The sequence below is a fragment of the Heteronotia binoei genome, chromosome 7, assembly GCF_032191835.1.
Source record: "Heteronotia binoei isolate CCM8104 ecotype False Entrance Well chromosome 7, APGP_CSIRO_Hbin_v1, whole genome shotgun sequence".
NCBI lineage: Eukaryota > Metazoa > Chordata > Lepidosauria > Squamata > Gekkonidae > Heteronotia > Heteronotia binoei.
In genome coordinates, this window is record NC_083229.1 from 74,260,956 (window position 1) to 74,286,359 (window position 25,404).

General features: G+C 42.6%; 1 protein-coding gene across 1 annotated transcript in view; it reads right to left on the minus strand.

Annotated features, from left to right (window-relative positions):
- Positions 1–25,404, minus strand: part of LOC132575252 (desmoglein-1-like) — a 64,538-nt gene that overhangs the window by 11,758 nt on the left and 27,376 nt on the right. Inside the window, exons 4-12 of the mRNA XM_060243859.1 lie at positions 19,069–19,224; positions 18,764–18,911; positions 17,414–17,577; positions 16,481–16,615; positions 14,543–14,728; positions 12,280–12,542; positions 7,246–7,388; positions 5,353–5,574; positions 2,352–3,083 (exon numbers count right to left, since the gene is read on the minus strand). Coding sequence (XP_060099842.1) covers positions 2,352–3,083; positions 5,353–5,574; positions 7,246–7,388; positions 12,280–12,542; positions 14,543–14,728; positions 16,481–16,615; positions 17,414–17,577; positions 18,764–18,911; positions 19,069–19,224 — 2,149 coding nt within the window. The remainder of the gene's footprint in view (positions 1–2,351; positions 3,084–5,352; positions 5,575–7,245; positions 7,389–12,279; positions 12,543–14,542; positions 14,729–16,480; positions 16,616–17,413; positions 17,578–18,763; positions 18,912–19,068; positions 19,225–25,404) is intronic.

Here is a 25,404-nt window from a genome sequence, read left to right on the forward strand (position 1 = left end):
ATCACATCACTGATGATGTTGAGATGCTCTAGTATTTGGGCAAAAACTCCATTGTAAAAATGACTTTTATCATATAGTATTTGCCCAAATACCAGAGCATCTCCATGTCCTTGGCATAAGAACATAAGAGAAGCCATGTTGGATCAGGCCAATGGCCCATCCAGTCCAACACTCTGTGTCACACAGTGGCAAAAATTTTTATATATACACACACACTGTGGCTAATAGCCACTGATGGACCTTTGCTCCATATTTTTATCTAAACCCCTCTTGAAGGTGGCTATGCTTGTGGCTGCCACCACCTCCTGTGACAGTGAATTCCACATGTTAATCACCCTTTGGGTGAAGAAGTACTTCCTTTTTAACCTGTCTGCTCAGCAATTTCATCGAATGCCCACGAGTTCTTGTATTGTGAGAAAGGGAGACAAGTACTTCTTTCTCTACTTTCTCCATCCCATGCATTATCTTGTAAACCTCTATCATGTCACCCCGCAGTCGACATTTCTCCAAGCTAAAGAGTCCCAAGCGTTTCAACCTTTCTTCATAGGGAAAGTGTTCCAGCCCTTTAATCACCATGGCAATGTGATGACATCTTTTCCAGTGTGCACAGAAAGTGATGTTGCTGTGTTGCTGGCAACACCAGCCTAGGCTTCTCTTTGTAGTAACCTCCTACACCCCCCAATAGTTGACAGGAGGTACCTGGCATCCCTAGTGCTGACCATCAGGTCAAGGCCAGTTGTGTGGTGGAAAACCCACATTGACTCTTCCCTGTATTCCCCTCAGGACACCATTTCCTTTCCCCTCTCCTCCTGGCAACCCCCATAGCCTTAGTTGGAACCATGAACAAACAAGGCAGATTGTTCTATAAATTTGAAAACAACCCAGGTTTGTAGAACATCTGAAATCTAGAACAAACACCCCTCTAAACAACAGAAGCTACACTTTTAGCTCTAAGAAATGAATGCCCTCACTGACCATTGCTATGCAGCCAGAACACTAGTCAACCCTTGGTTTCTATCAGTAAAAGGCAGGGGGAGGGGGCAGGACCCTCTCCAGGAAGGCCAGGCCTGGCAGCAACCACCAGGTGACCTGCTACCACATGATTAAATGACACACCAAGGATTTGCTGCTTGCTACTGTTCAACAGCAGCCACTCCGCAAATGCTAGTGAAGTGTAGTGGTTAGAATTTTAGACTAAGATCTGAGAGACCCAGGTTTGCATCGGCACTCTGTCACAGAAGCTCACTGAGAGACTGGCTGACAATATATGATTGGGCCATAGTTTTTCTGAGTACAGGCTGCCAGGTGTAAGGAAAGAGGAAACATGAAGACAAGTGAGCCAACAAAGATAGGTTAGCTGATGGTGGGAAGGAGAGTAGGAGAAGAGGAGCAGCTTTCAGGAAAGGAAAAGAAGAAAGAGTGGGGGAAGGAGAAATGAGTTCCGCAACAAGTACTTGAAGGTCCTCCATTTGTAGTGTTATGATGTTAAAGTTATCTGTCAGTCAGGTTCTCTGAATTCCAAGATTTCATCAAAAAAGCAAGTCCCTAGCCTTTCCCCAGTACATGCCAAAACTGGTCTAGCTGCCATTTTTGACAGTTTTAAAACTTCTCTAGTCAAACACTCTTAAGCAATCCCTATCTATTGGACTTTCATATGGTTGATGTAAACATTTTTTGCTTTTAATTGCTTAGAACCAGGAACATGGCCATCTTATTCTGACTATTTTTATGTGTACTATGAAAAACATTTTCTTCATTACCTTTATTTTCACAAAAAAGCAATGGACAAACAAAGCTGAATATTTAACTGAGAATACAATTTAATCAAATCAGCTGTCAGGACATTACTTCAGGGCCAGGAAGTACACATATCATCATAGTGCCCAAATCCAATCTAACCATGCTCCCATCTCAGGCACAACAGCTGCTCCTGGCTGCCATTTATACGTCACATCAGTGGATATAAGTGATCCTTGGATCTGTTGCAGAGACTCAATGCTGCACCCAGAAATTTCTGTGTATGAGGCATTTTGGTTTTTCAGAAATGAAAAAAAGAGCTCTGCAATCATTCTGCATTCTGAATCAGTTGTTATATCACAAATCTTGGTATGAAATGCAGCACTTGAAAGAACCACCAAAGCTTGGTTAAAAGTAAACATGTGTACATAACCACAGTGCTAATGAACTGCAAACTCTCACATTGTTTAAAGCACATTCTAATTTCAAGAGAAGATGCATAAGACACTTATGTAAAGAGTGATGTTTCAGGAAAAGGCTATATAAAAGGAGGTCTTATATTTGAAGGAGTACAAGCTATAAAACTAGCAATTGTGTTGTGAAGAAATACTTACATACAAATATTAATGCTCCGAGAAACATCAGACCAACAGCAGCAGCACTAACTGTCATTGTTCCTCCCTGCTGTCTTGTCCCAGAAAGACCACCATAATAATCAGTGCCATCACCAGCTCCAGCAGCCATACCAGTACCACCACCATAATCACCACCAGCAGCTATGCCATGATCTACCCCTCCACCACCAACTGTACCCATACCACCAGCACCATAATCACCAGTTTCACCACCCGCTGCCCCAGCTGTACCCCCTGCTCCCCAACCAAAGCCTCCTGTTCCACCCCCTGCACCCCCTGTTCCACCAGCTGTACCCCCTGCTCCCCAACCAAAGCCTCCTGTTCCACCCCCTGCACCCCCTGTTCCACCAGCTGAACCCCCTGTTCCCCAACCATAGCCCCCTGTTCCACCACCACCAGCACCTCCTGCTCCACCGGCAGCACCTCCTGCTCCACCAGCAGCAGCCCCACCTGCTCCACCACCAGCTCCACCACCAGCTGCTCCGCCACCAGCAGCACCACCCACACCACCACCAGCAGCGCTACCACCAACAATGACAGTGATTCTTTGTGTGGCTCCAGATGTACACCTTCCATACTGATCACAACGACAAGCTTGCAAAGGAACTAGTTGTGGTCTTTCACAACTTCTGCCTCTGTTATCCATCACATTAACATAGACTTCATGAATCTCAAAAGTCATTCTCACTGTGGACAGTTCTGCAGAGGTTTCTGTTAGGAAGTAGGAAAATATTTCTTTTTAGACATTAAATGACAAATTCTACTTTGGGAATCTTTACTAGGAGATTCTTTGAGAAGGATTTAATTTCACAATTGGGAATCAGGTAAGGTGTTTGAGTGAAGTGAAACACTTTCTTTGAATCTTTGCCATTACATGGCCTTCGTTTTCTAGCTGATACAAATTAAAGTAATATGTGTCTTGTGTTGTTACTTATGAAAGTGAAAGAAACCCTAAGAACTTAAATAGCAAGTGGACTGAAATGACTTAGGGCCCATCTCTGAGGCAGCCTGTTTAAAAGCCTGCCTGATTACAAAACAAAGCAGCAACCATTTATGTTTATTTTCTGTGCTACACTGCAGCTGTGCTGCTGTCTTGTCTATTTCCTTGCCTGTTCTGGAACTCATTCAGATGCTTGTTATGACATAGACCGTTTCCTGATTGGAGACTTGGTCAGTCTTTGATTTTCTGATTACCTTTTTACAGTGACATCCACTTTCCCCAGCAAACAGCAAACAGCAAACAGCAAACAGAACAGGTCTTTATTCACACAAACACAGGTGGGGGTTGGGATATTTTCACAAGACAGACTTCTTAGTTCAAGATGCCTCACTTTAATTCACTCTAGACAGATGTTATAGTGGTATGGCTTATTCAGTTACTTTGTTTGTTGCTCTAAGAGCCCACAATGTTATTTTACTTCTCCTGCTAATATCTCTTGTTGTTCCCAAGACTCTCTTAGTCGGAACTTCCAGATAATCTCTATACACCATGAGAATTACCTATGAGACAGCCTATGAGACAGTTCTTGCCTCTCCCAGGCCCTTTGGCAGGCTGCCTTTCCAGACTCCTATTCTTTCTCTCAACTGGGTAAAAGCTTTCTCTGAGAAGTGTGTGTGACTGTTTTAACACCAAGGAGCTTTCCTGTTTGAGGATCTTTTTATTTGACTAACCCCTTTCTCTAGAGGTATCAGAATTCAGTCTCCAGCAACAGTTCCCCTCAAACTGGCTGCTTCTTCACAGATCTGCCCTAGGCTGATTTTATTTTTATTTATTTATTTTAATATATTACAATCCAAAGTAATATACGCACATATATATAGAACAATTTCTAAAATTAAAGAAAGAGAAGGCTAATTTTACACTGGGCAAAAGATCCTGTCTTAGTGCACTTCAAATGTGACCATTTACAGTACAGTCCGCTTTCACTTCTGTCTTGCTCTGGGTTTTTGGTTGTCATTTACATTAACATTCCTGAATTGGCACTGAAAATGTTTTCGCTACAGAGTTGCTCCTCGCTTTTCAAGACCACTTTTGAATGGGGGTTTTCTGCAGGTTTGGATCTAAAGTTGTAAGTCTAGAAGTTTTCCTTTGAGTTTTTGAACTCCTTCCCAAAGCCCCATCCTTACGAGAGCTCTGATTCAGGTAATCACTAGGTGTGTTGCTCAGAGGTGTGTCGGTGTGAGAATGCGCCCCACCAGCAGCCAGGCAGGGTGATTCAGAGGAGAACACCTCTGCAGAGCATTCTCAGAGGTGCTCTATGCCTCCGAGAGTGAACTTAGCAGGCCTGGCTCAGCCAGAGCCCGCCCAGCCTTCCTTCCATGCCACATAGCCTGTTCTCCCCGTGGGTAGAAGTGCAGCAGCAAGGCATGCATGGGTGGGGAGGCGCATGGCAGGTGTCAGCCTGGGGTGCCCGAAGCCCTACCACTGGGCCTGTCCAGGTCCTGGGCAGGCAAATGAGATGGCGGTGACATGCGCACATCTCAGAGGATGCCTTCCTTTGCAAAGGAAGGCAGCCTTCAAATGGTGGAGAGGTGTACAACTGGCTGTACAACTTCAACTATTCTCCTATAGCCCTCCATGGGTCTCTAAGAATGTAAAAGGGGGATAAAAGAGGGTAAAACTGGTTTCATTTTGACTCCATTTCAGGGTGAGAAGTTTGGGAATGCTACTTGGGTGTGTCTGTGCTCCCATCTCAACTGTCACTGCCTTTTTTCCAAATTCCACAGAATTCTAAACAGTATGACATCATAGCTCTCAGTCATGGGATCTAGCAGCTCTCTTGATTTCTTGCTGTTTAGCTAAAAGCCTTGCAATCCGTCACAGCTGTGTGTCAGAAGTACCTGAAAAATGGCCCTCCATTGACAGAAGGAGGTATCAAACACAACTACCAAACAGGTAGTTGGCACTGGAATGGGGAGGTAGGGCTATGAGGGTGTGCAATTTTGGGAAAGTTCAAGTTCTACAAATAATGTTACTCACCATTCACTATTCTGATAGTCCATGAACCTTCTGGAGGCTGTGCTACTATGGTGTATTGAAAAGGCTGACCATTTGGATGATCATCTAGATCTGTTGCTGTGATTGTGACTGAAGGGCTGGATGTGCAAACTTTTCTCATTTCATTGCTCACAACTGGGCAGTTATCATTGACATCTTCGATCGTAAGTACAATGGTACCGGTGGCTGTTGTGAAAGGGCTTTCTGTAATAGAAGTTTTATTTATTTATTTATATCCCATTCTCCCCAAATGGGCTCAGGGCGGCTAACAACAGTTAAAACAACATAAAAATTAAAAACAGATATACAATAAAAGTCATTTCATACAATTTACATACAATTTCAGTTGACTCTGCCTGAGCCATTTCACCACGGCTTGCAATGCCAGGCCCAGATCATCCAGGGTGCAGCTGGACTGTCCCTTCATCAATAGATAGAGCTGGATATCATCCACATACTGATGGCAACCCAGTCCCTATCTCTGGACAATCTGGGCAAGGGGGCTCATGTAGATGTTAAACAACACCAGGGAGAGAACTGCCCCCTGGGGCACACCACATACAAATGGGTGCCTCTGGGATGATTGTTCTCCTATAGCCACCCTTTATCACTGACCTTCGAGAAAAGAGGTAAACCACTGAAGGGCAGAACCCCTGAATCCCTGCATCTGTGAGGTGGTGAGACAGTAGCTGGTGATCGACTATGTCAAATGCAGCCGACAGTTCTAACAATAACAGCACTGTCGAGCCGCCCCAATCCAGATGTCTCAGGAGATCATTCATGAGGGTGACCAGTACCATCTCTGTCCCATGGCCCAGGCCTGGACTGAAATGGGTCTAACACGGTAGTGTCATACAAACCCCCCTGTAACTGTACTGCCACTGCCCTCTCAATGTCTTTACCCAAAAAGGGCAAACCACCTCCTCCTTAAGGGGTGTGGGGAAGGTCCCTTCCATCAAGGACGTGTTGATAATCTCCTGCAATGGGACCTGTAATTCCATCTGGCAAGCACACATCAGCCAAGATGGACATGGATCTAGATCTCAGATAGTGGGCTGCACAGTACAGAGGACTTTGTTGACTTCCCTCAGACTGAGTGGAGCAAAATGATCCAAGATTGAACCAGAAGAAGAGCCTTGAGTTCACGTACTATATCAAAATTGGTGAGGTATTATGTATTAACTTAAAATATTTATAGTCCACCTTAGGTCCATGGATTCAAGGTGGCTAACAAGCAACAAATTGCAGGCATGCATAACATAAAAGTCTAACATAAGACCCCACACAGATTGAAAAGCCAAAAGAGATTAAAAACACACAGAATGTGTTCACAGGATTAAAAAAAAATCAACAAAATCAAATTAAAATAAACTATATATTATAGGAAAATAGTTTACTCTGTGTATAAACAGCTCATTGAGTTACAGCTGGTAACATTTAATGTGTGCAAGCCAGAGACATGACCAGAAAATAAATGGGAGTTATAGGTGGGTCTACTGCTGAATGACAATTTAAGAAACCATTAAATACTTCCTTGCTGATAAGCAAATTTTTTACAAATTACAGCGGAAGGTGTTAAGGAGTCAGGAGCTTCTAGGGTGAAAGGATAATGAAGAAAGTAAAGCAAGGAAATGGACTTGCAAAACTAACCAGATTTTTGGCTGCAAGTGTGGGGTATGTTCACACATTTATTTAATGGACTTTCCACACACTTCAAGTTGCTTACAGTAAATTACAAATATCAGGAGTAGGTCAGTTCTGCAATGAATGAAATTAAATCTGTGTCTGAGCAAAGGTACACTTGAATTATGAGGGATACCATTTTCAGAATTCAGAGTAATTTCAAGGAAGGATGGGGAAAATCTGTTTTCTTACCTGTACAAATAGCTAGCACCTCTGCACTGTAAGACCCTTTATATACATATATTGACTCTCGATCAATTTGTTTCTTAATAGTGATTACTGCAGATCTTGGGTCAATATTAAACCAAGCAGCTGGATCTTGTCCCATCTGATAGCTGTTTTTTGATTAACAGAAATGATAGAGCCAATTATAAACTCTTAATATACTTGCATTGCTAGTGTAAACGAGAAATGTTTAGAAACATGGAGATGAAAGGAACCACAAGAGTCATGTAGCTCACCCCACAGCAGAAAGCAGGGAATTCACAACTACTTACCACTCCACTGTCCCAGTGGCCGGAGGAAGCCACGATCCCTTGGCCAATCTGGCCTGGAGGAAAGTTCCTTCCTGACCCCAAGGTGATGATCAGCATTACCCTAAGCATATAAGAAAGGGCCACAAGAGCCAAACACTGGCTCATCCCTTCCTGCCTTCCCTCTCACAATCTATCTAAATTCATAGTGAGTAATCGATTCAAAATTGCTGTTAGATGGCCATCTAGCCTCTGCGTAAAATCCTCCAAAGAAGGAGAGACCACCATCTTCTGAGGTAGCCTGTTCCATTGAGGAACTGCTCTCTGTCAGGAAGTTCTTCCTAATGTTTAGCTGAAAACTTTGATTTAACTTCATTCTGTAGTTTCTGGTCTGACCTTTGGAGCAACAGAAAACACCTCTACACCATTCTTTATATGACAGCCTGTCAAAATACTTAGAGATGGCTATCATCTGAGAGGTGATATGATAACAATCTTCTTCAGCTCCTTCAAAATTTCCTCACAGGACTTGGTCCCCAGATCCCTCATCATCTTTGGGTGTTTTTATACTTACTGTTTGTGTCTTTCTTTCACCGCATTGGAAACTCACCTTTTACATTACCTAACGTTCTCACAACTGTTTTGCATTGCTGCTGCCCGAAGCATCTACATTTATTTAGGTGAGATGAGTTCTGGCACTGCTGCTGCAATGTTTTTCTCAAAACAAGTTTTGATCTGGTCATTTCTCTACAAGTGTTTCAAACTTGTATTGTAGACGTTTTCATGCATTTTAAAAGACTCCTCCAAAAGCCACAAGGTGCAATAATTTGCAAGAGAACTGACTTGAAATTTTTACATATCATTGCTTGCCTCATCTTGTAATTTAAATGTATATTGTTTTTGCAGTGTTGACACCATTTCCAAGCAATCATATACATTTAACTAAGCACTGGTATTCCATCTGCCGTCTGATCAGAGACCCCCCCCCCCTCAAACTGAAACACTTTCAGCAGGAAATACAGAAGTTTGGCGATGCAAAATGAGCGCAGCAAGTCCACAAATGTAAAAGCCAAATAATTAAAGCGGAACGGTGGCAGGCGATTTGAAGACTCTAAGACAGGGGTGTCGAACTCATTTGTTATGAGGGTCGGATCTGACATAAAAAAGACCTTGAGGGGCCAGGCTATGTCAGCTTGGGCCAAGCCATGTTGGGCTGGGCCATGTGTGTACCTATTTAAGATTAGATAGCAGAGATATAAATTTTATAAAGAATACAGACAAACAAAAATATATATTTTTAAAAAACTTAAAACATGCTTAAAAAATTAGCACTCATTGGACTTAAAGGTGCTTTCTTTGTATTTCTCCCATGGGATCCAGGGAACTGAGCAAAGGAAGCTCTGGCTCTTTCCTTCTTTCTCCAGGGACTGGGGTGGGTGGGAAGCCTCAGTCAATAGAAGGAAGAGAGGTTTGGCTCAGTAGCTCTTCTGTGCGATTGAGAGAGCCTGGCAAAGCAAGCTATTCCTTCCCCCCCTTCCTCCCCAAGGGAGGAGCCTCAGCCAGTGGAGAAAATAGAGGTTTTGCTCTATAGCTCTTGTGCAATTGAGCAAGCCTGGCAAAGCAAACTGTTATGCAAAAGGAAGCAAGAGAGGGAGAAGGAAGCAGATGACAGCCAGTTGCTCGGGGGCCTGATAGGAGCCCTCCGGGGGTCTGATTCAGCCCCCAAACTGCATGTTTGACACCCCTGCTCTAAAACTCTGGATCAAACTGAATGTAAAAACACCCTTTGTTGTCCTCCTCTGGATAGATAGATAGATAGATAGATAGATAGATAGATAGATAGATAGATAGATAGATAGATAGATAGACAGACAGATAATTTTATTTATATCCCGCCCTTCCCGCCGGAGCAGGCTCAGGGCGGCTAACAACATCATTCAAATTTCCATTATACAAAAGACAAAGTTACATTTAACATTAAACATTAACATTAAAAATTCTGATAAGTTTAAAATTAATTAATTAAATTGATAAAAGTGCTAATGCTACATTGTAATGGATACATTCCAGTTTGTTTATCAACAACCTTCTTAAACTGTGGTACCCAAAACTAAACACAGTGCTCCAAGTGAGGTCTAACCAGAGTAGAATAAAATGATAGTATTACTTTGCATGATCTGGACACTATACTTCTGTTGATATAGCCCCAAATTGCATTTACCTTTTTAGCTACTGCAGCATGTTTGCCTTTTTAGCTATCAAGTTTTGGAAGTATATCTTCTCATATTAAAATAGTTAAGCCAGCTAAATCACACTCTTGTATATTAAAATGGTAGCAGACAAGAGGGATGTGTGCATTCAGAGAATAATAAATCAAAATCTGAACCAAATTTTCTTCAGAATTTTTTTAATGACTTCAATCAACAATCTCCAACAATATTTACAAATGACTTCCTGGAGCTGATCTCTGCCATCTAGAGAGCAATTGTAAATCTGAGTGTTCTTCAGTGGTTCCCCAGGGGGAAATGACATTGTACCTGTCTGAGGTCCTATCCAAACCCCACCCTCTCCAGGCCCCACCCCTTAAATCTCCAGGATTTTCATAACCTGGAGCTGGAAACCTATCTCCTTCCCTTTATCTGTCCCTTTGACTTCAGGTTTCCATTGCCTTCCCCCTTCCTGCAGCCTCTCCATAGGAAAATGACAGTCTTTCTTCACAATGGGGGGAGGACCAAAGCAGTTTACATCATTCTCCTCTTCCCCTGTGTGATCTGAACAACAGCCCTGAAAGGCAGTTTAGGCTGGAAGTCTGTGACTGGTCCAAAATCACCCAGTCAGCTTCCACAGCAAGAACCTAGGTCTGGCAGATTCCAATCTAAAGTCCTAACTCCTCTGCCACAGTGACTGTCATAGAGTGGCTGCTGCTGAACAGTAGCAAGCAACCACATATAGGGTAGCTAACCCCCAGGTGGAGCCATCCCTTTATCTGCCCCTCTGACTTCAGGTTTCCATCACCTTCCTCTTCCCTGCTGTCTCTACATAGGAAAAAGACAGTATTTCTTCACAGTCTGTGGGAGACCAAAGCAGCTTACATCATTCTGTCTCCTTGATCTGAACAACAACCTTGTGAGGCAGGTTAGGCTGAAAGTCTGTGACGGGTCTAAAATCACCCAGTCGGTTTCCACAGCAAGAACTTGTGTCTAGTAGACCCTGCTCTTATGTCCTAATTCTATGCCCTCCTCAAACTCCACCACATAATCTGCTCTGAGCCTGCTTCAGTGGGGAGGGCGGGATATAAATCGAATTAATAAATAAATCTCCAGGAATTTCCCACCAACAAGGAAAGGTACCACTAAAGGCCTTTGTGTGAGTGCCCCCCCAGCCTTGCTGTCTTCCCCCCCACCCAAGTGAAGACATTCACTCCCCCTCCACCCAAGAGGAGCTGATCTCTGACAGGTGAATAGCAGTTACAATTCTGAGTGATCTTCAGCCCTCACTTGGAGATTGGCAAAAGTAGTTCCCAGGAGGAAAGGCCTCTCCCTCAGAAGCCAGTAGTGATCTCTTAGGAATTTCCCACCAATCTGGAAAGATACCACTAAAGGTCGCTGGGTGAGTGCCCTCCCAGCGTTGCTGTCTTCCTATTCACCCAAGTGAAGGCATTCACTCCCCCACACACACCTTAAGGTGAGCTGATCTCTGCCATCTATCTGGATAGTTGTAATTCTGAGAGATCTCCAGACCTCACCTGGAGATTGGCAACAGTGGTTACCAGGAGGAAAGGCCTCTCCCTCAGAGGCCTGTACTGATACCTTAGGAATTTCCCACGAACCTGGAAAGGTACCACTAAAGGCCTCTGGGCAAGTGCCCCCTCCCAGTCTTGCTGTCTTCCCACCCACACAAGCGAAGGCATTAATTCCCACCCACCCCCCCCACACCTCAGGGGGAGGTGATCTCTGCCATCTGAAATTTCCTAACCTGGGAAAAGGACAGTCTTTCTTCACAGAGGGGAGGGGACACCAAGCACCTGGAGGTTGGTAACAGTGGCTTCCTGGTAGGAAATGGCTGGTAGCATCAAGCAGCTAACACTGAAGAAAGCCACTGCAAGCCTCCCTTTCACTCCCTCTGAAGTGGCCCCTCCCTGCTGTGAATGAACATTCCTTGTCATTTAAAGAGATGTTAACTGCTACTGTGTGTGTGGATTAACGGTAGAAAGGTAGACAGACAAATAAAAAGACCGAAAGACAGAGATACAGAGAAAGAATGAGAGAAAGAACAGAAGGGGGAGGTAGAAAAAAGGGGGGGAGAAAGGAGTGAGAGAAAGAAAAATGAGAAGAAGGGAGATAGATAGGACCCTGAGGAGAGGCAGTAGTGATCCATAAGCCCCCAGCAGAGAACTGTCTCCCTCAGAGGGCAGTGGCCATCTGACAGTGTTCTTGCCTGACAGGGCTGGTGGTGGGTGAGGGAGAGCAGAATCAGTCAATGGCATGGCAGAAATGGATTGCAAGCCAATCCTGCGAGAATGTGGGGAAGGCTGCAGTGGGCGGGTGACAGAGAGGCTACCCAGTGGTAGTGGAAAATGGTGACAGAGTGTCAGCCAATATCTGGTGCAGTACAGTCTCAGTGACTGCAACGAATCAAGATGGCAGAAATTGCCACCATGGCTACATTCCATATGTTGTTGGTACACTTGATTCAAATGGGATGCAGGTACCCAGCTACAAAAGATGCTCAGTGTAAATAAAATATGCCTTACCGGACATTAGTAGCAGGTCTTCCTGTATCTTGATCTATAGCTTGGAATGCTCCAACAGAGTAGGAGGTTGTGCTTGTACCTTCTGATGCAGTAACTGTTATTGTGGAAGGAGAGAATGTTGGTCCTTCCCTTACATTTATTACTTCTACTGAAATTGGGGTGCCCGTAGCTTGATATTGGTTAGCCACTGAGTAGTGGAAAGGAGCTACATTTCGTACACCAATAATTAACTGAATGTGTGAAGCCTGTTCGTAATTAAGTTCCTAAATGAAAGAAATTGATTCATTTTTAGTAAGTTATCAACCCACTCAAGGGTATCATGCTCAGGTATTAAATATCAGTATATCATTTACCCCTTAACATAATTTGTTTTCACATTTGTTCTCCCAGAAAAGTTAAATGTAGAAAAGTTAAATGCAGTGAAACTGGGAGGCAGCAGATAGAGGTAAGAAATAATCGTTTTCTTTTTCATACTATAGTGAAGTTGTTAGCAATAGGATATTGCAATGCATACTGGGAAAATCCACTTTCCCAGTGGCTAATATTCAAGCCAACCAAAAGTACTGTCTCCATGTTGACATGTTCATATGCTAGTGCCACTTCTAAACTTTGCTTTGCCGGTCGACATAATGCTGAACAATTGGCCTAAACAGCATGGCAAGTTTCATATGCTTACGTTTAGCCTTCCTGAAGCACTGTGCAGTCATGTCTGCTGAGAGTTGCCAGCTTTTAACCCAGTTCCTCTAGCTATCACTTTAATATCATGTTGATCTATAGCAAGTACCAGGTAATATTATTTACTTCCATGCCATAAAAAGCTTAAACTTTCTATTTCCATATATTTAGCTTCTATTAAAAGTGACATTTTTCTCTTGGCTAGTTGGCAAACCTAAGAGGTGGTGATATTGCTGCACTACTGCACATTTGCACATCATTATAATTTAGGATTCAAGAGGGGAGATACAAAACACACTAGACAGACTAGAGAAAGAGTTAATCCTCATCAGTTTTTCCAGATACATTTATTAACAGTATAGAATTTCTGTCCATAGAAAGGCTATCCTTTCTACCTTAAATGTGTCACCACAAACTTATAAGAAAAAAGTAGTAGAACAATGGTATCCAGTTATTACTTGTCTCAAGAAGAAATATTTCCAAGAAACTCCTTTTATGAACATATGATATAATTTAGGGGAAGATATTTGTGAGTCTCCTGCATTGCTCAGGGGGTTGGACTAGATGACCCTAGCGGTCCCTTCCAACTCTATGATTGTATGATTCTAATTTTGTAATTTTTACATTCTAGTCTTGTCAAATGATGAATGCTATATAGTATTTACTAAACCAAGCTTGTAACAATGTTATATTATTAATATCAATAAAAATAATATTGTTTTTTTTGGGGGGGGGGCGGAGAAAAAAGAAAGGCTATCCTATTAAACAAAGGTAATCCTTGACTGCTGCCACATTCACATAACCATGTTAAAGCACTTTAATTATCTCTTGGAGTTTTTTCTGCTTCCGTTAATGCACATTACTCTCTTCATATTTCCCTGGAGCTACTGTGGGTGAAGATGTTCCCCTTCTTGCCTTGCAGATAGATGCAGGTATCCTTATACCTTGACTCTACACCTTTTCCTTCATTACCACTCTCCCCACCATTTTGCAATGAAACTGACAATGAGGTTGGGAAACACTTGAAATTTCAGGAGAGAAGGGTAATGCAGGCAGTGTTCCCTCTAAGCTGAGCTAGTGTGAGCTAGCTCACAGATTTTTAGGCTCTGGCTCACACATTTTTGTCTTAGTTCAGGAAAAATGGTCTCAGAGCAAACTAATTTATGCATTAGTTCACAACTTTAATGCCAGTAGCTCACAGAGTAGAGTTTTTGCTCACAAGACTCTGCAGCTTAGAGGGAATATTGGGTGCAGGATGGGAGCATCTCCAGGGGAAGCAGAGTAGTAACAGAATCCAATAACATGGACAAGACAGAGGACAGTGAAGATAGATTCTCCTATTTAAAATATACAAATATATCCATATTTACTTGAAAGGAAAGCAGTCCTGGATGTAAGATGGCCTCCTAAAAGTGTTACACGCACACACACGGATGTTTTTTGGACATAACTGTCACTTGTATGCAAATATGACCTCCTCTTTTTTGATACCTGAGGGGGGAAACCCTGGTCTTGCATATGAGAAAATATAGTAGTACCATATTGTGATCTTCAATAGCAAAAGTGAATGAATATTTTAAATTCTTACCTTAGCCACCCTCACGACAGCTTCATTTGTCATTGGATCTACTGTTATAGCAAAGTTGTTGTTTTCATTTCCAGAGATAAAGTAACAGTCTGCTTTCCAATTATCTGTATGCATTTGATCCAGATCAGTAATCTGTATCCTTATCAGATCATTACTCAGTGTATTTTCTGTAATTTCTACTGAATACTAGAAAAAAAAAATAACAGCTGTTGACACCTGCCATTCTTTATATGAACTAAAGTTTAATGCGGACAAATTGGCTGTGATACTGGTTGGAAAGGCAGAGTGTTTGCTGGTATAAATTTATCAGCCTTAGATGAGATTCTGGGTGTTTTCGCATTAGCGTTTACCCCGGGGTGGCATCCCATTTACCTCCAGATCTTTTGCTTAATTTCGCACATGTTGCTCCGCGGTCATGGTTTGATCCGCGGCTTCAGCACTTTCACTGCGCAGTATCTGGATGCGCATGTTAGTGGAGTTTCCTAAAACCTGCAGATCCACTCCACGGAGTTTGTTGTGGGAAACTCATCCCGTTCCGCATGGACTGCTTTGGGGGCAGCACCCTCCTCTGCCTCTCAGTCCTCCCACTCCATCCCCCTGGGACGTGCAATGCAATGCAAATCATGTATGCTGCTGGCCTGGCCAATCATCAGCCGTATATCCTAGTAGTGTGTGTTCGTGGTGCTTCCGAAACGTGCCTGCCCGGCCATTTTTTCCCCTTCATTTTAGTTCCTTGCGTAATAGCGATATTTCACAGCTACGAAATTCCGAAATTTCAATGAATCAAGGAATCAATGAGGTGCCATACAGCATACACAACACACCCGTTAGATTGAAGTCTGAGGGCAGCATCCACAGCTTGGTTTGGGGAATCCTGCTTACTACTACTTCGATTGATATGCATCCTTCAGATCACACATAAGTTGATGGCAGTGGTCAGAAGCAAGCGTACATCATTGCCGGTTAGGCAGTGCCTGCTGTTTTTTTCCGGCTACTTCTATTTAATTGCATTACTGTGATATTTTGCAACTATGGAATTTTGTCATATCCTTAATACAGCATTATCATACATCAGGGTCGATCCCTGCGGACATAAGTGTTGGGGGGGGGGGAATCTCGCGAGAATTGCAACTGCTGTACGAGGATCTCCTTGCATGTGCATTAATGAGTTGGCGTCTGGAGTACAGGCACAAAAGCAAAACCTCCACTATGGAATAAAGACACGCCACAGTCTCGTTAACCAGATTATCCATTGCGAATGCTTCTGTCAATACATAAAGGGCTGTGGAGGATGCTACAGCTGCAGCCAATACTTAAGCATAAGCGGCACACGTGATGCGGTTTGCCTGCAAAAAAAGGGGGAGGAACAGCAGTAACGTGTTACGTTGTTACGTTGTTACACAGTAACGCAACCAGCCATGTGCTTAAAAAAAAAAGATTGACAGGGCCTCGAAGTCAAGTTGATGCTAGTGCAAAAACGATTTGATGCGGGCTGCATGGAAACCGACTGCGCAAAAGAGACCATCGTACGAAAATGGGGGAAATGGTCCAGACAGAATTCCTCCGCGGAATAATGGTAGCAAACGCTAAGTGCGAAAACGCCCTAAGTTTTTACTGATAGATTGTTTAGAACTGGGGTATGCTATTGGGCCCAGCCTAATTAATAGACAAGCAGGTTGGTACCACAGCCTTCTGATGAGACTAGTGTAATGAGGTTTATCTGGGGTTGCCTGTGTAGATAACTCAGAGTTTCAGAAATGTTCATTGTTATAAAAGACAAAGAGAAAAGGGGGGGGGGGGTCTTTGGTTTGGCAATCTGAATGATTTCTATTTCTGTTTGGGCTTCCTTTATAGGATCATTGGTGTTTTCTGTTAGGAAGCTGTTATGAATGTGGACAGGGAAATGTTGATGATGCTGATGGTTTCAGGAAGGCTTACCGAGCTCTGTGAAAGGGTTGGAATGTTGTCATTTACATCATTCACATTAACATTACAGGTACATTCAGATGATATTCCATCTGGGCCTCCATTCCTGTCTGTGGCTTTCACTACTAAAGAGTAGCTACTATGTTCCTAAATGAAAGGGGGAGGGCAGAATTGTTAAAAATGTCACATTAATAATAAAGTACACTTCATTAATATAACTTTCTCAACCTAAAAAGCTTTGTATATGACTCACTGGAAAAGCCTGAGAGGGTTTGACTACCCCTTTCCACTGTAACTACTTTTCTGGTAGATTGGTTAGGGTAGCCAGACACAGCCAGGTGACCAGCAGGAGAATGGGAGGGTGGATGTGAGGGATGGCTGTTGCTGATAGTGTGTCATCAATTCTGGCTTTTCCCTGGAAGTGACATCATGCCATTGGCCCAACAGCTATTTTTAAAAATCAACAACCATAGCAGTAGGGAAATGCCACCGAATACCACTAATTATAATATTTACTTCCAAGTAGGCCATATGGGATTGCAGTCTTACCCCTTTTTTGCTTTAATTTCTTCTCTTTCCTGTCCCTTTTGAAGGGTCAAAAGAGATGAGACACTGAGAAATATGTGATTGGATCTTCCCAGCATGTTTTTTGCGTACTTATTAAACAATGCAGGGCTTTTCTTCTGATTGGGTGTTTGCAGGGGGGCTAATTCTCCCACCATGTGGTTTTGCTGATCAAGACTGCCCACCAATGTTGTGTATCCCACAATAGAAAAATAAAGGTTAAAAGACTTCACCTAAATTTAATCACCTCCTATGTACTCAACATATGCAGAGCTGTTACTTAGTTGCTGAAAATTTAAAAGGAAGTAGCTTGCAAGGCTTTCCATTCCAGTACTCATAAAGCTGTATTTTCCTATGAGGGACAAGGAAGAATTCATTTACCTCTCTGTCAAGTGGCGTTGCAATGTGAAGTTCCCCAGAGAGTGTATTCAAAATAAACTTTAATGGACCTCCAGGAGTCTGACTCTCAATCTTGTAGGCAATTTTGGAATTCAAGGTATTTGGCTCATCTGCATCTGTAGCTGTTATTTTCATCACCAATGTGTCTGGAAATTAGAGAAAGTATGAAGAAGTGCATTTCAGTTTATTAATGGAAGGGAATGAATGGAGGAACAAAACAGAGGGAAAGAGAAAGAGGCTTGACTAACTGGCATCACCTTTGCTGTGCAGGGCTCAGCCACATGTCTCCTTCCCCTTCTGTAGAGGGGCTGGGCTGTACCCAGCTAAGAAGATGCTGGCCCAGCTAAACAGCACAGGGCTTGGTCTTGTGTCTCCTTTCATGCTCAGCATGGGGCTTTGTGGGGTTATATGTGGTGAAGGAGACAGTAGCCTGGCCAAACTGTGTAGAGCTTAGCCATATGCCTCTATTCCAACCTAGCACAGAGTGAGGACGACTATCTTGCGGTCAGGGATGGAATTCTACCAGGAGCTCATTTGCATATTAGCCCACACCCCTGATGTAGCCAATCCTCCAAGAGCTTACAAAAAAGAGCCTTGAAAGCTCTTTGAGGATTGGCTATATCAGGGGTGAGTGGCCCAATATGCAAAGGAGCTCCTGCTAGAATTTCACCCTTGCTTGGGAGAGGGATGCCCCTCGTTTATGGCTTAGGTGGCTTCAGGGCCGGCCCTTGACTGTCTTGCACCCTAGGCAAAGCTAACTTCTGCCTCTCCACCGATATTAGCAAGTCACATGGGGCACCCAATTGGGTGCCCCCAGAAGGCCGGTGCCTTAGGAAATTGCCTAGTTTGCCTAGTGGCAGGGCCTTGGGTGGCTGCAGGGGTTTTTTTTTGGGGGGGGGGAGGGAAATCAGCCCACCAGGGCTTTTTCCAGTAGTCTTAATGGCCAATCTATCCCTGCTTAAGGTTAGCATGTAGTGTGAATTATTTAAGACCAGCACAGACCACGTTTTCATAATCTGATGTTAATTTCCAACAAACACCTCAGTCTCTGAAAGTATTCTTTTGCAAATTAATTATGAGCTCCTTATGAAAAGCATGGGTTTTGCAAACAGGTACTTCTCAAAAGAAGGCAACATCTATATTGTTTTGGTTTAATTTGGTTTTCAATGTATCAGTGGAAAGAAACTATGGGCTTGATCCAAAGGTGTGCAAGTGGCTGGGTTCCAAAGGGCTGTGACAAATTTAGGAACTAGATAACATGATGTTATACAGAGAAGATTTTATGTTTACTCATGAATATAAATAGCTTCATTATATTTATAGCATACTTACTCTCCATGCTGCTTTCACTAATTGACCCATCGAATATGGCTTGTGAAAATATTGGTGGATTGTCATTTATATCCAGAATCCGAACTCGAAGCTGAAGTGGAGTTTCCACTGACTGTTGTGTGATTGCATTTATAGCATAGCAGTCTATCTGGATTAAGAGTTTAAAATAAGAAACTAATTTACAATGGGTGTATGTTATTCCAGATACTGAAAAACATTCAGTCATTAGTAAAGCAACTTCCTTCTAATTTATAAGTTGTGCGAAAATTATAAAGTTGGAAAAAATTGAAAAATGTAGTACTTACAATAAAAAATGGAGTCATCTCTCGATCTACTATTTTAGTTATATTAATTTCACCACTCTTCTGATTGACAACAAATACGCCAAATGGATGACTATCAATCCCTTTCCCTGAAATTTTGTATATAATTGATTGAGTTTCTTCACAGTCTGATCGTATCTACAACAGGGAAAAAAATGGTTTCTCATTGTTAATCCAAATGCTTTAGTCAACTTTAAATTGTTTTGCAGTGCTTCCTGATGACCAGCTTTAACAGTATATACGTGATGGATATAATGGGAAAGACCTTCTGTGAATGTATTTATTTATTTAGAAAAAATGTATGCTGCCTCACCAAAGATATCCTGGAAAGCTTTCATATAAAATAATAAATAAATAAATAATACAACAACAACAACAACAAACATCACTAATATGAACAAGCCACTAAAACAACAAAACAAAACTGAACAACCTAAAATGATATCTATAAAAAAGACTTCAGGCTAGAAATAAACCATAAAAACAGCTTAAAATGATAGAGTCCGTTAAAAGTCTGGGTAATGAGAAACATTTTGGCTTGTACCAAAACGACAGCAAGGCAAGTGCCAGGTTAAGTATCAAGGGGGAGAGCATGGTAAGGAAGCCTGGCCATCTGCCTCACCTTTACAGGTGGAGACACAGACAGCAAGGTTTGGGAAGATGGTGCACTGCTTTGGTAGCATCAGATCACTATGGACCAGCCCCAGAAGACACAGCTTTTCTGCAACTGCCAAGTACTTGCTGAGCCAACAACACAATCAATGTCTGCATGAAGTGACCAGTGTACATTTCGTTACTGTGGGTTGCTAACTGTCTTGTGTCAGTTTAGCTGGAACCTCACAAACTATTCAGACGGTTATTCATCTGGCACAATTGTATCATTCATGGGCATGCAGTGATTGGGACAGAGGTACCTGCTATAACTGTCAGTATAACGGCACATGGGGAATTACTAGATTGGAGGAGTAAGCAACCCCATCCACCTGATGGGGCTCCAGTTTTTTTGAGCTGCAATTTAGGTTCTACGGATTAGGCTAATTTCTCTCCCACTCCACCCCCGTACACTTCTTCCCCCAGTTGTCTTCAACAATTTCCAGGATGGGGCTGAGAGGGGTGATAAAAGTAGGTATATCTATGCTTTTGCAAGGAGGAGAAGGAAGTCCTTTGTATTGTAAACTTCCTCAACTCATTGTTGGCATCTGATAAACCATGCAGTTTACATCGGGGGATTTGATAGAGGGCAAAGGCTGCCAAAGTGAATGGGTGGAGGCAGTGGTAGTCATGCCTCTGAGTGCAGGAAGGAGATGATGCATGGGGACACCCTGAAGAAAATTATGGCCATTTGCACCAATCAGTAAGAGTGGTCCATCCCATGAGATTCAGCTTGATGAGGCAAAATTTCAGCCAGGTTTGAGACTCTGTCCACAATGTCTCAGGGCTCTCTCCATGTGGGAATTTATCTAGCATCTTGAGTATTCTGTACCTGTGCCTTTTCACTATAACATACTTCCCTGTCCTATTCTATACGGCTATTGTCAACATCAGGGCTGCTGGGGGATGCTTAATATGCTCAGACCTGTGCTACCCTTATTAGGAATGGATTCCCTACAATCTGGAATCCCAGGAGTACACTGTAATAGATACTAAAAACCAGTGCATCCATTGCTGCAATAACTTTTGCATGTAAGTGAGAGCAGAGAGAGCTGGTGACTCAGAAAGTTACACTTTCTCAGCCATATAACTTTTATATTGCATTTAAAATTAATCATGATTTCCTTTTTTTAAGATGAGAATGGTTAATCCTCCCAAGGAATTGGGGGTATTTTTGAACCCAGAGTCATGGGCAAAAATGGTTTACCCATTTAAAGCTTTTTACAGGCACCAACCTCCTGTTGAACTGTCTCCTCAATGAACTGCAATGCCCTGAAGTCCCTCTTCCCCTCCCCCACCCTTCTTTTTTAATCTTGAGTTTAATCAAAAGGGGAAATGGAGTCCATCTGACACCAATGGACTTGGCTTCGAAATGAAAGCACTATGCAGAATTATAATTTGGGGTACTATTGACCACCCAGTATTGAAAAAAATGATTTTAGCATTGTTCCCATGTTTAAATAGATAGACCAACACCTATTATCTCAATTTTATAGAATGGTGGAGCAAACACTGAAAACAAAATATTTTCTCAGAATTTTTATATATATATATATATATATATATATATATATATATATATATATACACACACACATATACATATACATACACATACACATACTTTTTTGGCAGAGAGGGGGACTTTGAGGATTTAGGATTTGGCATTAGGGGTTGCACTGACCCCAAGGGAAACCTGAATTGTTGAGTACATAAGAGGAGGAGGAGGAGGTAATGAAGAAGAACCCCTGAATAATTAATGAATACCTCAATAATAATAATAATGGAAAATATGGTTGTGACTTCAAAAGAGAATGTCTGATGCAACATTTAGAGTGACTGTTAAGAGGCCCCTCAGAGGAGCTTCTGCTAAACTGTTAAAACCAGCCAGGCTAAGGGTGTAAATCCAAGATAACAGGGGCCCCACAGAGAAGGAGCTTCTTGCTGATAAGCAGAGGGACAGAGCAGTGGAAAACTACAAGAAATTACTAGAAGGAAAGCAGGAGGTGGAGCATTTGAATTAGATAAGAGGGGGCTTGTCTGCTTGTTTTGGGGATGAATAAAAATGGTCAGAAGGCTGATGATTTTAACTTAGTCATTTTGAGCTTATGCTGACAAGTTCTCCTTTGATGTCAAAGTAAAATACCTTGCTTCAAACCAAGCAATGTGTGGGGCTTCGTTATTTACCTGCTACATAAAATGGTTGCTATTGGCAGGAGAATGACAAGGTAAGGATTTTTCCTTTCCTTGGATGACTGCATAACCGTCTGCCCTCTACCCTCATGGCAGAAAAAATGGACTAGGCGCCAAGGTCACATTTTTGACTGAGTCCAGCTCTCTCTGCCTTGGTGGTGGTGGTGGGGGGGTGCCCGGTCAGTCAATCAAGAACCCAAGCCTGGTTGAACCAACATGTGTAGGGAATTGGAAGATCTTCAGGAGTATGAATTGTTTGGGAAATCAGATTACCTCTCCTTAGGAGGGAAGAAGGGCCTGATCATCCCTTAAGCCTTGTTCAGTAGGCTCCATTCTGGCGCTGAAGCACTAAGGCTAGGAACTGGGAGGATTTCTGTGGTGTGTGTGTGTGTGAATGAGAGACGAAGCCTCTAAGTGAGAGGGATTTTCTCTTGTGTAGTTCCCAGTAGGGAGATCTTGCTGGGTCATGAGAGAAAGGGAGTGTAAACCCTCAGGGCTCCCTGGCTGACAGACTTCTTACTGGCAGCTCCTGTTTTCTGTTTGAGAGCCAGTTTGTTGTAGTGGTTAAGTGTGCAGACTCTTATCTGGGAGAACCGGGTTTGATTCCCCACTCCTTCACTTGCTCCTGCTGGAATGGCTATAGGTCAGTCATAGTTATCATAGAACTTGCCCTGGAAAGGGCAGCTTCTGGGAGAGCCCTCTCAGCCCCACCCGCCTCACAGGGTGTTTATTGTGGGGGAGGGAGATAAAGGAGATTGTGAGCAGCTCTGAGACTCTTGAGTGGAGAGTGGAATATAAATCCAATGTCTTCTTTTTCTTCTGTTTTCCCTAGAATTGTCTTATCTAAATGTTTGGTGCCATGGGGAACTTAGAAGCCAGAATTCTGGGAAATGTCAGAGAATGGTAGTTCCACATGGGCAGGCAAGGTTCCTTTGTCCCTAAACCTCCCCTTCAAGAAAAATCTAACTTTTGGATTTGAATGTCTTTCAGAATGGAGAGACCTGGCTTTGTAAGGTAGCAAGGACCTCTCTTCCCTTAATAAAAAAAAAGAACAGAAGAGCAATGATTTGGATTAAAATTAGATGAGGCCAGTTCTCAAGGGAAGGCCTGGAGATCTCCTGGAATCACACCACAAGATTCCAGGCTGCAGACTTAGTTTTCTCTGCAGGGTAATGGAAGTTTGGTGTGAGTGAAAGCTCAGAGCCTGGTTCCCTTGGGATCTCATCTTTCTCTAGACTTCCATTTTAGATCTCTAGCAATCTGTCCTGTCTGGATGTGGCAACCCCATTCAGGAAATAAAATTAACTGTAGAGAATGTGGCCTTGCCCAAAAGATGAGATCTCTGTTAGTGTGACAAAGTCTGCACCTGTCTGGCCAAGGTGGGTCAGCAGACTTGCCAACTGATAGTCCAACACAGGTCTGGTATTTCCCCCAGAAACACCAGGAAGGTAGGTTGCCACCAGACTGGATAAATCCTTAAGCACAGAGGCCATAGTTAAGCCTCTGCCTATTAGGAAAACTCTAGAGAAAACTAAGCCACACCACTGCAGCAAGGGGTTCCCCAAGTCAGTTTTCACAAATTGATAGTAGGTACTTCCAAAAGCTAGTGGGTAAGTTTGGCTCAGATTGTGGTGGCCCTGAAAGCATTGGTTTTAGTGAGTGTTCAATGTAACTAGCTAACTGGGTATAAATTCAGAGAGCTAGATATTATCATACAGAGTTCAAATGTCCAGATGGAATCCAAGGGTTTCCCCGAATGGAATTATGTCAGGAGGCTGTTTAGCAAAATAGACTCTAGTTTAGGTTAGGCTAGGCAAAGAAATGTACTTATGTTATTTTTATACCTCCCAGACCCTCGTGGTGTATCCAGTTAAGGCTATTCAGCTATCTCAGTATTAAAATTCAGTGGTGCATGCCTACTGCATTACAGTTAGCCCAAAAGAACTTAGGTTCAGCTCCTTTAAAATGCAGCCAGGATGCAAATTAAATAAATGCAATTTATTGCCATGATTGAGAAAGAGATTTAGAGAGTTGTACCTTTATTTTCACCTTTAAAATGCCAGAACCAAATACCTCTGAGAAATAGAGATTAAACTAGTTTTGTTAAATATTTACTGCTTTAGTTCTATAAATTTCAGGCTCAAGGAAAGGCCTCTGAATTTGTACAGAGAGTGCCTAAATCAGCCCCAAATTGGAGCCTGGCATAGGGAAGTTAAAGATTGCAAATTTGCAGTCTTCCTGCCCTCCCCCCACAAGAACACCGTGGCACAGAGTGTTAGAGCTGCAGTACTGCAGTCCTAAGCTCTGCTCATGACCTGAGTTCAATCTCCAGTGGAAGCAAGGTTTTCAGGTAGTCGGCTCCAGGTTGACTCAGCCTTTCATCCTTCTGAGGTTGGTAAAATGAGTACCCAGCTTGCTGGGGAAAGTGTAAAAGACTGGGGAAGACAGTGGCAAACTACCCCATAAAAAGTCTGCCATGAAAATGTGAAGTTGTGAAAGCAATGTCACCCCAGAGTCAGAAACGACTGGTGCTTGCACAAGGGACTTTTCCCTTTCTGCCCCTTCCCCCACCAGGAAGGAATGCTAATCCTCTTCTCTTTACTCAATCTGAAATCTTTAACAGAACCAGAAAAGAGAAATAAATTTGCCAGCATCTTTGCGAAGAGTCAAAGTTTTCTCTTTTGCAAGGAATTTATGTCCTAGCAACTTTCACTGGATATTGGCTAGGAAAACTTTTGCAGACAATCTTTAGCTGTTTTAGGAAAGAGAAGACACTTAGTTAAATTAAGCCTTAATTGTAGAAATAAGAAGTGTAAAACCTGAACTCCCACCAGGCAGATATCTCATCACCTTCCCCATCTTGTGTTTATATATATGCCCCATGGTATCAAAGGGGGGAGGCACAATTGTGATATTTTTCTGAATTTTTCCTCGTATTCTCCTGATTTTGGATCTAAAGATATAAATTCAAACTTTTGAAATTCTGCAAGAATGTCTCTGTAAACAAAATGAGTAGTTTTAGATGCCTGGAAGGAAGATGTGTATATTTTAAAATAAGCAAGTCAGTTTGGAAGCTCTTTGGCTTGCTCAAAACATTACTGTTTTGCAAGGGTGCCAGTCTCCAGGTGGAACTTGGAGATCACTCCCAAAAATATAATGTAATGCCCAGAACATTAAGGCTAGTGCCTCTGAGAGAGAAAGTGTCCAGGAGGGTGGACTGCATGTTTTGTAATCTTCAAATTTAATTCAGATATTCAGAAATCTCCAGCCTGAAACTGGCATCCCAAAGTTCCACTTACAGCTAATCTTTCTCTGCCAAAGAAAAGAACCTGCCTGTAAACTGTCTTGAGGCAAGAGTTCTTCTAGACTAGAAGCTATTCCTCTGATAATTTCTTTCTTTATTTTTTTTTTTTTGCTTTACCTTTTGAGTCTGAGAATATTTTTCTAGTGGCCGTTATTAGTTTCCCTTGTACT